Below are 14346 nucleotides of genomic sequence, written 5' to 3'. Positions count from 1 at the left end.
TAAACACCCTGTATATATATTATGTAATATGTACCCCCACAATGCTCTGCGCATATGAAAAGTCGCTGTTTTTATTTTTTATTTTATCATCATAATATATTTATTATTCAAAAATATATTGACTTTTGATACGACTCAACTGCAAATTTATAACAATAATAATAATAATATTTAATAATAATTAGTCTCATGATGCATCATCCGCTCCTATATAAATAAAATAATGTCCTTAGCAAATGATGAACACATTGATATTTTTGATTTTAGTTCCGTCGATTCTTTCAACATTTGTGAAAAAAAACCCAATTTTTAGGTTTACAATGCGTAAAATTTTGATTTATTTCAATCAATTAATTTGGCCGATGTAGGTAAATTAGTTGTATTTTTTTTTTACCAAACGATATTTCAACTATATGTGTTTTTGTTATGTACTTATATACAAATTTAATCGAGTTCTTAGTTTCTTACACATCAATAAATAAACGAAAATTAAAAATTATGCCCTCTAGAATGCGGACATAAAAAACCACTGTTTTTAGTATTTTTATTTTTATTATCATAATATATATTCGAAAATACATAGACTTTTGATAAGACTCAACAATTATAATATGGTAATAATAATATTGCATGGTATGATATTTAATAATAATTAATCACATAATACAATATAATATATTTAGGCGTAGGTACGTTATCTTTTTTCAATCTATTATATAATATTATTATAACGACACATTGTTTTTTGATTGAAGCTCGTCGTATCGGTGTTCATCTATTAATAGAATGTTTTTTTTTCTAAAACTACACAACAACGAATATATTTTAACATTCAAAAATATTTTCTGCGAAATTTCATACACTTCTCGTTCGATTCAAAATATTTTTGCTATCTATATCTAGTTTAATTACTTAGGTACATATATAGGTGTTATAAATGTGTTCACACTGAAGGTTCTCCAGGGGTTTTTTTAATTGGGTATTTTTAAAATTTTTTTTTTTAAATCGGGAAGCGGGATAAAAACCAATTAGATAGGTATTGTATTTTATTTTTTGCATTGTAATTGAAACTATTATGAACTGTTGTGAAGACAAATATATGCATAATATTGTCTTTATATTATCTATAGGTAATTTTGGGATAAAATACAATTATTTTGGATTTTAGACTGTTAAAAAAAAAAATGTTATTTTTTCTAAGAACTCAAGTAGGTACACATACGATTTTCGGATTTTCGGATTTTCGGATTTTATGATGTTGAAACTAGTTTCCCCTGACTTGGTGACTTAAGATTTATTATGATTTAATTTAACAACGAGAAATATAATTTTACTCGTGACTTCGAGCAAGTTTTCAAGTACATATTTTATACGGGTTCACAGAGTGTATCTTAATTTTCTGTGTTTCTCCGTCTCATAATAATATTTAAGGCAAATCTTTGTCGTAACTTTTAATTTTGTTTCCATGTACGATTATATTAAATTTTTTATTTTTTATACGTAGACACCTGTTGTAAAACACCTATCGATGTATGTCAAAATACATTCTGTGCCGGTTGAAATGGGGAAAACTTTAAGAAAATTTCTTTTTCTTCTCAACTAATCTTTAGCTATCCTTAGTAACCGATTCAATCTTTTTGTCGGTTTCTAACGCTATCGATTCAATTTCTTTAAATAGCTCTTCGGGTCGTTCAATGTCCTTCACGTCAGTAATCTCGTTGTACGAGTCCAAACGACGCCTTACTAAATCATGGATCATACCTAAGAACACATTATAACGATAATAAATAAATAATTTTCATCAAACTTGTCAGAAATAATGTTTTAAAAAATGTATTATACGAGTACAATAAAAACCTAGAAAACTTTCATCACAAACGTGCAATAATCAAGGGTTACAAATATACAACACTATTAATATGTTTTATTGTCCCTTTATAGCTAGAAGATTCAAGATTTTAACGATTTTACGTTGATATAGATATTTGTATCACGTTTTTAAATAACGAATTAACTAATTTTAATTTATGTGTTTATCTATAGCTATATACTCTAAAATGTCGTTTTTATCAATAAATAATTCTGTGCATGTTTTGAACAGAAAACATGTAGTTAATTGCCATACTTTTAGTAAGGCGATTTATTCTTTTTCCGAACACAAAAATCGACCTATGGTTTGCAACGTCAGTAGTTTCGGGTTGGATTTAAATCGTAAACAGATGATGTGTGTTTGTGCTGAGTTATTTAGTATAATAATAGTAATGATTATAATAGTTGTTTAAACTTACATGACTTCATTATAAGTCATTATAATACTTTGAACCCCAGAAAAATTGCACGAAATTTACGTTTTTGTCGAGAATATTATTTTAAATGACCAAACAACAAATAAAGAATGGTGTGATGATGTGTATACCTACATACGTGTTATTATTAATTCGTCTAATTATTTTTTTTTACCCATGTAAAACAATGTTTTTACGCGTTCGGCAATAATATCATATCATATTTTATTATATGCTTCGATTTTACTAAATATCCATAAAAGTAGTCGTTCGTACTTTTCAAAATGTCGTCGCTCTCGATGTGTTTCGTTTTATCAGCTTGCAGTTCTTTCGTCAGCCATTGCACGAATTCCGGACCTGTTGACGATATAATAATGTAGTTCAAACAAAACTGGAGTATGGTCGAGAAAATGTGTTCTTACTTTCTAATTTATTAGTGGTCGCATATGTGGCGAGTCCTTTTTTACTCAGATCGTCAAGTACTTTGGGCAACAAATCAGTCACACGGCCCGAAGTCATCATTGAAGAGATTCGTTCTTTTTCATTTTTCTCCCCTTTATCAAACATTTGAGTGTGTTCAGCCTGCAACGAATTAAATATTAATCTCATGTTGATATGATAAAATTGAAGCGTACCTATCGAGGTTCAAGAAATAATAATCTAATATACTATATGTAGGTATAAGTATAGTAAAACTTTGGGTAGGTAATATTCTTTTTAACTATATAAGTGTAGTAAATCTTATTTTTGTCGAAACCTATATTTCTGTTTATGTAATATTTAATCCGTAGAAACGAGTGCAATATTATATTATATTTTTAGATAGCCAACATATTTTTTCTACGCGATTCGACGAATGATTTATTTACCGTCGGCTAAATAAAAAATAAATTAAAAACGCATTTCTATTTTTTTTATTTCAAAAACAATGTTGTATTCTTAACTATTAAATTTTATTAATATTTGAGATCGGAGTTTGAAAATCTGATAAAATATTTATTAATATTTTGATACCGTGAATGACTGGTACGTGTACATGGTGGGTCACGGGCCAAAATTAGTGTTAGCCGTTAGGTTAGGTACCTACTAAGTGATCATTTTTGTATGTGACTGTGTACAAAATAAATAGTGAAGTGCACAAGTACAAGCCACAGGCACGTATACGGATTGGGAGAGGGGGTTGAAATCCAATATATTGGTCTAATAACACGATCATATTTCAGAAAACTTATCTGAAATCGTTATGTCTACTATTGAGATCGACCAGAATCCACATTTATGATTTATGATTTATCGAATAATCAACATTTGGAAATTCCGAAATTTCAAAATATTCAAATTAAATTCATAGTGATTGGTAGAGGTGGGGTTAAAATGCGGAAAAATGGGATGACCGAGCTCAAGTAGACATAATAACGAATTCTACCATTTACAAAAATATTGTATTCTCAAATACTTAAAATCAACCAATTTATATAACCTTATACTTTACCAAAATGTAAAACATTTACCTAAACCATTTTTTTCTCAAATTTTTCAATGATTAAAGCCAATAATTTTTGTTGTTGAGGCTCGTTTAAATAATAAAAAAATATACATACAGAGTGTCACGCGAGGATTTAACCATTGTGATACCTCACAAAATAATGTAAATATCAAAGTTTTGGCTATGAAATAAGACTCACAGAGATAAAAATATTTTTTCTAGTTTTGAAGAATTAAAATATGATGAGAAGTATTTATAAGCATTTATAACTAGACGCACTGAAAGCGTTCGGCTGGTCGTACGAGAATACGCCCGGGTCACATGATTGATAATACTACGGTGTTAAATAATTCGTAATTTTTCTCGAAACTAAAAAACAATTAAAAATCAGGAAATGAATGTAAATAAAATGTTGAAACGTCGATATTTTCAGATAAAAATAAACTCTAGAAAATGGTTATAGCCAATTTTTTTGATAATAATTAATTTAAAAATTACCAAAACATTAAAATAAAATTAAATAACTGTACTTCTTATCCCTGTTAGTCCTATAACAAAACCAGAATAATATTCTTGGTGGCATTCGTTGAACCCGTTTTCGTAAAATAATGATTCAATATTTTATTATTTTTTTTTTTTTCATTTCAGACAGAAGCGATGAAACTCACGATAACTTTATTCAGCCTTTCGTCTTCGTACTGCAGTCTTTGCTTTTCGATCTCCTCGATGGTGCGCCGCATGCACAACGCTTTTTGTTGCCTGGCCCTCGTTTCCAGCTCGTCTTCGAACAACACTTCGCGCATGGCTTGTCGGAACACGTCGGCGATCAGAGCCTCCGCTATCGGCGTCACTTCGGTGTCGAAGTCGAATAACTTTAAAAAAAAATATATATTGTTAGGAAAGCGCGCCGATGGTCATTTCTAGCCGATCACGTTGTTGGGCTGTTTTTACCCGAATCACAGTCCGGCGACAACGAACTTACGTCTTTTTCGTCTACTTGGGTAGACGCGTCAGTGCCGGCAGGCGTCCCAGTTACCGTGTTCGTTGACAGTTCTTGGTCGAATTCAGTCTGCGCCCCGAACGTTTGCGACACCGGATAATCGTACAGCTGTCGATAAAAAAGTAAAAGTAAAAAATATATATTTATGTATTATATATTAATTTAATAAAAATTAACGAACAAAATTATAATAATAATTTATAAAAATATTGTTTTATGCGTGGCAAAGTATATATTGGAATGTCATCAACATTGCGATACGTATATTTCATTATGAACTTTACCCATATTATAATATTATATCAGAAGATGCAGATTGAAGAAACTAACACATAGAAAAAATTAGGGATGCGCAAACAAGACTAAAAAACGTACCGTTTGCTGTTATCATACCTCTATATTTTGCTATGGTAATAAATATTTTCTATCTAGCTTTAGAGAATTTCAGTTTCAACGTTTCACGACAGACATCAACAGACATTGTCTGTGTATACCAAAACGCATTTGCAGAGATCAATTAATATTTAATATTAAAATACGTACACCAATGATACACTCATATATAACACAATGCACTTTAGTTTTTAAGCGGATAAATGTTTATTGATTTTAACAGTATGCTATATATCGTACTGGAAATATTGAAACTAATGAAAAGTAAAGTAATACATTTTTAAAAGTTTTTTTAATCCTACAATTAGTGCAACTGATTATTGGCAATTTATTCATTTTAATAACTTTACGACTTTTCAGTTGGTTTGCAAAATAATAGAACCCATTAAGTTTAAATTATGTTTATAGATATCATATATTATAAGTTTAAAAATTCATAAAAATATTAAATATTAATTTTATTAAAAATAAATATTTCTCGATTTAATAATTTAGTAAATAATATTTCTTTTTATAATTGACTAAACATCTATGCAGGCCGCAATAAAAACGAATTATAATGATGATTTTTAACAAAATTATTAGCACACATTATTATGTATAACTTGACTAACTCGATTTAATTGTTTTTGCTAACCTTCTCACGTTCAGTAAAAACACAAACATTTAAACGTAATTTTACAATCCTTACTTCTTCTAGATGTACATCGGTTTGGATGTCCACGTTCTGTCGACCTCTAGGAATTTTCGGCGCTCCCAGGTGAAATCTCAACGCTCTGGTTTGATAGTCTATGGCTTTTTTCCTGGCCATGGCCCGTCGACGAGCTTCCTCTTCCCGTGCCGTTGATGAATCTTTACCCCACTGCGGAATAATAATATTATGGACTTTAAGTGCCATTTGCAGATACTTAATAATTCGTTTAGATAAAAATGTATTGTAGCAATAACAAAGAGTGAGCTAATGTCAATTCCGCAGCGTTTTCAAAAGCCAAAAATACAACGTTACACGTAATAATAAAAACGAAATAAATTCAAAAAAAAAAAATGATCAACGAAAAATCTGTAGCGCATGCGTGTAAGCAAGACGCTCACCTCCGACGACAATTGTTTAGCATAGCCAAAATATGGGTTCCACTTTGGGCGCTAAATATTTTTAATAATATAATATTGAAATTAATTTCATCATGTAGATCAAAACATGTTATTTAAATAGGACTGATGCCCAAAAACAAAAAAATAAATAAATAATATGTTACACTTACGAACGATTTTTTCGCAAAATTACTGCCTCTGACCACTCGTTTGTCGTGCATGATGTTCGTGTAACCCATTTGTTTGCACATACTGTGAATAATAACAAAACAAAAATTAAAACGAAAAAATACATAACTTAGACGTTGTTTTGACCCAAATTCTAGTTCTCGAAGAATTGATTGAGCAAATGGGGTGAGCAAGATTGTCGAGAGGACGAACGAATGTTTTATGGTTTGTAAAAAAAAAAGGTATGCATATTTAACGACCGGTTCGCGTGTTCGGTCCGTAAGAAATAAGTCAACTTGGGTGTTTTTAACTATTTTTTTTCTACGAAAATCAAGAATTTACAGCCTTAAATAAACGCAATAAAACTTATACGTAACGAAGTTATAACAATTTACTATAAAAAAAAAAAATATATACAAAAAATTAAGTTCTCGTTTATATCCAAACGATTCAAAATAATAGTTTTTAAAATTGCACAGGTGTCATAATATCATTACCAATAACAATAAATGTCTGCTTGAAATTGACAATGAGCTCTCTATATATATATAGGAATCTGGAGGAATTTGAGCCTAACCGACATAAATCATCAAAACCCGGGAAATATTTTTGGGTTTTTTTTTTAAAGTGGAACACACATTTCAAGATTGAGGATTTTTCGATTCTGACAACTACTACATTCCATCGGTAAAAACTAAATGCATATTTTTATATTCGTCGATATTCCTTAGGAAATATTATTAACATTTGATTAAAAATCACTCAACCTGTCTATCTAGATTAATTAAAAATATATTTGATAATAAATTACAGGTATTTATAATATTTTACTTTGGCGACCGAAATAAAGTTTAATAAATGCGTAAAAAATTTATTAATTGTTATCGTTTGATGTATTATATTTTGATTTCCAATGGACATCATAACCATATTAATAGACTTATAATAAGTACCTACAACTCAAATTGTATATTTGTATATGCACCTTCTTCACGTAAATTATTTTATTAACAATGGCCGTTCAAAATAATTACTGTAGCATTCATTATTTATTTTTTACGACGTAAATACAATTAAATACACTTATAAACCGTAGTTATCATAATGAAATCTTTTTTATATTATATTTTTTAGATAATATACCTGCTTTTATACAACTCACAAGGTAGGTATTTTACTTACTCCATTCGAGAAAATTTATGGTTAGATATCAATCTTAAATTGCACAAGTCGTTATAGTCGTTACAGATAAGTAGGTATGCACTATGCGCATGTATTGTATAAAGCGTATAATTTTGATTCTAAAAATAATCCTACAAAGGATAATATCCTTAACGGCCAAAGGTCACGGTCATTGGTCACTGTAAAGTTGATTGTCATGCGGTAATATTATGGTATTTTGTAAACATAATAGAAGTACGTAAAAATATGAATATGAATATTATCTGATTCATTACGAATTGTACCTTATAGCAATACTACGACTCATTGCTGTGGACACATAAAATCGTGTTTTCAGGTATAGTTGTTAATGGATTAAGAATTTGGTTTAAACCATAACTACCAGCGATTAATAATGTCAATGATTCATTTTTTACCACATTTCAATATCCATATGGTTTAGGTATGTGTTTTTAAACTATAACTACTAGAAAACTGTAATATTCTTTGAGTGTGTTGAAAACAGTTTTAGGACAGAAGTGAAATGTCTCAGACACTTGAAAATATAGTGAGTTGGGTCACGGTAGTCAATATGATCGACTCTATAATAATATGCAATATTTTATTATACATATTGTTTAGTATAAAACCTATGGTGCCCACGCGCGCGTACACACACACACATACAGTGGCTTTCGACTATCTATTTTATAGGGCATGACTGGACATATATTTTTATTTTACTCACTAACATATTATACAAGTTCATAACCTTTTTTCATATGTCCATTCTGTTACACCAAATCACGTAATTTTTGTAATTTCTAATATAAATTCAGTAGTACTGAATCGTTTTATATAATATACAAAACCTAATCCAATTCAACTCGATGTCATAAATAACTTAATAAGTTGATTCCATCAATCCGTGAACAAAACCAGTGTTTTTCTGTTAGTAACAATAGCACAGTACATTATTTATTACACGATAAATCTTGTTTAAAAGATATTTGCATATCAGGTTAGGTAGGGATTCTTCTTTTATGTCTTGGATAAGTCAATCTTGCAGGTCTGCAATTTAAATTTTTTAGTTATTACCACTCACACTCAACAGTTTTACATTTATAGTTTTATGCATACTTAGGTATTCGAAAAAAAAATAGAACATCCGGAACACGTGAAATCCATATTAATAAACTACGTTTTTCCAAATAGGTACCAAAAAGTTATATAATTTTATAATTTAAATTGGCACATACTAATATTAGATGTTGACAGCCATCAGCGCAGTGTTTATTTTTTAAATCCCCTCAAAATGAAAATTTCTTAAATCCTAGTATATAAACATGACGGGAACCTACTACTGCGATCGCAGTAACTCGATGAGTTATCTAATCGTTACACCCAAAACGTTTTCCCTAAAGTAATCGTCCTCACTGCGGATTGAACACCATTCGAAGAAACTACATTGACCAAACCTAACCCAAAACACGATTGGACAAGACGATCCGTGTTTCAGGTTAAAAGTTATTGAAAATTTCGGTTAACCCGTTGGCTACAACAGTAATAAGAGCTTATGAGGTTGCACATTCCTTTTAACGGGAGACACGGAATAATAAACGCGTATAATATTATACACAGGTTAGGGTAAGTGACTTAAATTTTTGGTGGTCTTCAACGACACTCGGGTAGGTTCGCGTTAAGTCGCGTAGGTATTGGCGTGAGACGAGTGGCGAAATCTGAATATTATTTCTTATATTTGCAGCTCCTCGGAATCTTGACATATCGTTTAAGGTAGGCGTATGTCCCAAAACTCTCGTCTCGTCCAGAGTACACTACCGTTGACAATCGATATAGTATATTAAACGTGTTGTTTTCAACGATAATTCATTACATTTATAAATTAATTCTAATACATAAAAAAAGGTATTTATGAACTCTACGAGGCAATTTTTTTGTGTAATTTAATTTTTAGAATATCTAATTTTTGGTACACTACTAACTGCAGGTTAATTTAAGAAAAATTTTCGAAATCGAGTAAAAATTTGACATGTACCTATTAGAGAGTTGCAGGTTAAGTATACCCGTTTGTAATTTTGTAATTTTAGTTTGGCGCATAAGCTCGAATTCGTCTAAAACATTAACCTCGAGGATTTTCTTGTATACATAAAATTCACAGAAATGAAAACTCACCGCTCCACGGCATACATGTTTTCATATGAAAAATCGTCAGATAGTAACTCTCGGGAAACACCGCTGACATACTCACTCGGGTTTTCCGTCAGTCTTCCGGGACGAGTAGGAGGAGACGGTGCACCGTTGGTTTTGTCTGTCGTGGAGGACGCGCGGCTTGCTCGAGTACGAGTAGTATCGGTCCGAGTCGACGCCGGACTGAGACGAACGGTCGTCGAGCCCGAGCAGTGCGGCCAGATCAGGCGGCGGATCCAGGAAAATTCCCGTTTTCACAGTGGTCACGAAAACGGGTTTCCTGGATGCGTGCTTGGCGCCGTCGCCGGAGTGTCGCTGCTGCAGCTTTTTGAGCTTCGAGTCTAGGGTCCGGGCAAACTGTCGCGGATCCTGATCCCGGCGGTCCTGCAGGCCGTGGTCTCGGCTATCGCGGTCACCGTGGTCAACTCGGTGACCGTGGTAATCGCGGTGGTCGCGGTGGTCGCGGTGGCGGCGACGGCCCCGGCGGTCGTGATGGTCGTCGTCGATGACCGTAAACGACGATGACGTTGTACGATCGTCTCCGCCGCTGCCGTCGGTGCCGCTGTTGTTCTCCCGCATGCCGCCTTGTTGTCTTTCCGGTCGATCAACAACCGGGAACAACGTCGGGACGGACTTCCGCCTGTGAACCGCCGCGACGACGACGGCGACGACGAAGACGACGACGACGACGACGACACCTGACAAACGCGACGGCCATCGGGTCGAACGGCACTGAATTTACTGGTCGGCGACGACGACGACGACTCGTTTGCGTGCGAGCGTGTGCGTGTAAACGAGTAAAGTGTGTGTGCGTGTGTACGAGTCGACGTGGGTGGGTGACGTGGGCAAAGGGGTTTCGTGCTCGACGGCTACGCACGCGCTAGCTGCTGACCACACTAGCGCGCGGGTCAGTGGCTCGACGCGTCGGTGTCCGCGATTAAATAATAACAATAGAAAGAAATATATTTATTAAAAACGAACGCCGTTCAGCTGTTCAATGACCGACTGCGGCGCGTTTGATTGTACAGGGTGACCGCGAAATTGCTCGACCGGTGATCACAATTATAGACGTACTTGCAGGTGGCAAAAGTTATGAAAAGGAAACGAACACTTTCAAAAAACTAAAAACTGGTAGAATAAACAATACAATAATTTAGCACAAATAGGTTAATTACGCGATATGTATACTGCAGATATGCAGCGATTTCCGTGTATTGCGTGTACCCAGAGACGTATTTAGGAATTTTGCGCTCCAGGTAAGAAAAAAAAACTCTAAATTTCTTTAGCAATAGGTGTACTTGTAAAACAAAAAGCACGATATTATCTGAGTATCATTACTTTTTTTATCGCCCAAATGACCAAAAGGGATTTAGCATCCCCAAAAATTACCCTCCTCCTGTCACTCTAAATACGTTACTGCGTGTATCCTGTATATTATGTTTATATACGCTTTTGCTCAGCTCGATCTAAGTTTAGGTATACCGGGTGATTCTTTTATCATTGAACACTAATTATCTCGAAAAGTATTTACTTTTTTAAAAATATTTTTATACAAGGTTTCAAGTTATTAAAAAACCAACGTTTTCATTAAAAAATTATATTTTTAAATATTTTTTATCTTTATCATGTTTTAAGTTTTTTACTTTTTTGAATGACAACATAGAGTTTTAATTTCATATTCCAAAGCAGAATATTTTTCTAAGTATTTTGATTCATATAAATCGAATTTAGGACGAGTAGTTTATGAGTTATAAGTATTTTAAGTTTTGACAAGCCGAGTAGTGGACAAACATTTTGCGGGGTAACCCTGTACCACTCCACTCTGCCAATCTAAACTTTAAATACTTATAACTCAAAAACTACTAGCCCTAAATTCGATTTTTATGAATCAAAATACTTAGAAAAATATTCTGCTTTGGAATATGAAATTAAAACTCCATGTTGTCATTCAAAAAAGTAAAAAACCTAAAAAATTATAAGGACAAAAATATATTTAAAAATATAATTTTTTAATAAAAACGTTGGTTTTTTAACAACTTGAAACTATGTAAAATAATATTTTCAAAAACATTAATAATTTTTGAAATAATGATTGTTCAATGATAAAAGAAACACCCGTTTGTATATAGAGGTGTAGCTATGTCTATTTAATGTACGATGACCTCGGCGGGGTGCCGGGGCATACGTTGGCGATCGAAAATTCGGGATTTTAATGAATCGGCGACGAACACGGCAGCGTTTGCAAGGCCGCGGCACCGGTGGTGTAGGTGAAGTTGTCGATGGCGAGGTGGTCCGCGAGGGGTGGAGGTGATGGTCAGACAAAATTCATGAAATAGGTGCGTGCGCCTCTTGGCCCTCGTAAACATCGTCTCGACCATATAATATGACACGCACTTAGACATCACGCATTTAAATAATTGATCAACGACCGAATCAAAACTTTCGATCGCGATCGTCGTCCACTTCGGTCACGATCGTCATCCTTGTCACGCGCACCCTCAGAGTTGGCGAAGAACTGAAGAGGGTGCAGCCAGTGGTGTGAGTAAATTGCCGACGGAAAAGGATTAGACCGCAGGCAAGTTTAAAAAGAAATAGCATTCGTAAATTGTGACTCGTTTCAAAGAGGGGGTAAAGGGATGACCATAGTGCAATAGTCAGAAGGCACTTAACACATAAGTTATTAACAAATAACTTCAACACTTAACAAATAAAATGATCCACTCATTATTTCAGAAGACATTAAATTTCACGTAACAACTATTTCATTATTTTATATAGTTTTACTGGTGATAAAACAAAATTTTTGGAAATATTATGAATATAAATATACAATACTCATTTTTAATATCATACTATCAAACTATTATTCAAAAAATTTCAATGTAAAAATAAAATTTTGGAAAAGTTATTCATTAATTAGCTAAGAGTTTATTTTCAGTTTTGACGAGTTGAGTAATGGACCAACATTTTAAGGAGCACCCGACACCACTCCACCTCGCTCACCAACAAAACAATAACGATAAAAAAAAGATTTTCAAAAATGTTAATCGGCTTTGAAAAATAAGTGTCTTACCTACTATACGTATTACTCGGTAACTATATCAAAAAGTTTTTTATCAAGTCGACAGCGGACACAAACTCTGACCCGCGACCGTGGCCAGACGTTGACCCGACGACGAGGACGACGACTCGTAAGTCGAATAAATTTATATCTCCCCCCCCCCCCACTCACGGCCATATACGGGCCCAAAGAATATTATAAGGTCGGTTAATTTCCGGCACAGCAAAACGTACATAATTAATGCGGCAACAATAATTAGGGGTATATTTTTCTTATAACTATATACTTACGGCTGAATTAGGTATGTATATAATTCATAATAATATATTAGGCTCATCGATATCCAACCGACCTACAGTTGTTGTACAACTAATAATTATTATACAATACATAATTAATATTTTTGTGTGCCTATATTTATTTGACTATAGGAAACAATAGATTTTCGACGAGAAAACTTTAGCCAATATTTGTCGTTGACCACTAATCATATGGATAATAAAAAAAAAATGGACAGGCCATCAGACTCTATTATATCAGGTATTCCAAGGCTGATGAAAAATTGAAGAGATTTTTTTCCTTAAAGCAGTGAAAATATTATGTTTTCCTCGTCTATAGTAATTGAATGTGGTACAGCATTTGTATTTCATATACCTATATACTCAACTTCAAAGTATCAATACTGATGTAGTGATGTCTCATTAATTCCGAAATGGTTCATATTTTCTGACCCCAATAGTTATGCAGCCAAATTCTTTTCAAACGATTTCAAACGCATCTCCCCGCAGTCACTTTACCCAGCCATTGTCCGAGTGGTTTAAAAAGCGACATCGTCGTCCACAGCACGCGTGTCAAGCGGCCATGCAAAAGTATGTGACTTATATTTTATTGATGTAATATTGTGATTCAAATTCAAAAACAAAATATTAAACAAACGCATCGACTGTGCAGATAATTTAACTACTAATATGTCGGCATAGTGTCGCGAAAAAACTGAATAGTTGCCTACCCGCAAAATATTAAACTTTCGTGCTCAACGAACTTGACGTATAGGTAGGTACAGCATGATATATATGTAATGTTTACGACGTGCTTAATGCTATTCTTGTTGGGTTTTTTTCACCCCAATTTTACAGTAATGTACCTACACACACATTATGTCTACAGCCTTCGCGTCACAACGTCATAACGGAGGAAAATCGATGTATTTTAATATTTTAATAGCTTATTGGACGAATATATTACCTTACAGGCGAGTACATACATAGGCAGGCAAGTATGTATGTAGGCACGTGCCACGTGGTATATAACACGACCGTATATCATAAACCATTTTTGACCTACTCGAACGGGTCGATGACAAATATTTATTTATACACAGAGAGATATTGACTGGCCGTAATTCGGTATACGTCGGTCATGATATTATACTACCTCGAGATATTTATTTTTATTTTTATTTATTTTTCAAGTCCGGTTGGTGGGTGGTTGC

The 14346-nt window shown here is 33.3% G+C and overlaps 1 protein-coding gene across 2 annotated transcripts; it reads right to left on the bottom strand.

Annotated features, from left to right (window-relative positions):
* Positions 1-489: 489 nt before the first annotated feature.
* On the bottom strand, positions 490-10559 carry LOC149054813 (radial spoke head protein 3 homolog B-like). 2 transcript variants are annotated; one of them, XM_089229366.1, is made up of 9 exons: positions 9855-10559; positions 6427-6508; positions 6257-6307; positions 5856-6026; positions 4754-4879; positions 4440-4643; positions 2708-2867; positions 2562-2642; positions 490-1761 (listed from the first exon to the last, which is right to left on the bottom strand). In XM_089229366.1, exons 1-9 carry the CDS (start codon positions 10370-10372, stop codon positions 1607-1609), a joined length of 1548 nt encoding a protein of 515 aa, XP_089085492.1. In that variant the 5' UTR covers positions 10373-10559; the 3' UTR covers positions 490-1606. The 2 variants fall into 2 exon arrangements, with proteins under 2 accessions (XP_089085492.1, XP_089085493.1); XM_089229367.1 differs by lacking the exon at positions 6257-6307 and having other exon boundaries at positions 9855-10558.
* Between the last annotated feature and the right edge of the window lie 3787 nt (positions 10560-14346).

Source organism: Diuraphis noxia, unplaced genomic scaffold (assembly GCF_037042655.1).
Source record: "Diuraphis noxia isolate RWA-SAM2 unplaced genomic scaffold, SU_Dnox_SAM2 contig0005, whole genome shotgun sequence".
In the NCBI taxonomy this organism is placed as follows: domain Eukaryota; kingdom Metazoa; phylum Arthropoda; class Insecta; order Hemiptera; family Aphididae; genus Diuraphis; species Diuraphis noxia.
This window is presented reverse-complemented; position numbering and strand designations above follow the sequence as displayed.

Excerpts from the sequence above, each read along its gene's own strand:
- LOC149054813 (XM_089229366.1), bottom strand. The coding sequence starts at position 10,372 with ATGCGGGAGAACAACAGCGGCACCGACGGCAGCGGCGGAGACGATCGT. Across the intron at positions 6,509-9,854 it reads AAGACTGACGGAAAACCCGA|TATGTGCAAACAAATGGGTT; the intron begins GTGAGTATGTCA and ends TATTATTCACAG. Across the intron at positions 4,644-4,753 it reads CCCAAGTAGACGAAAAAGAC|TTATTCGACTTCGACACCGA; the intron begins GTAAGTTCGTTG and ends TTTTTTTTAAAG.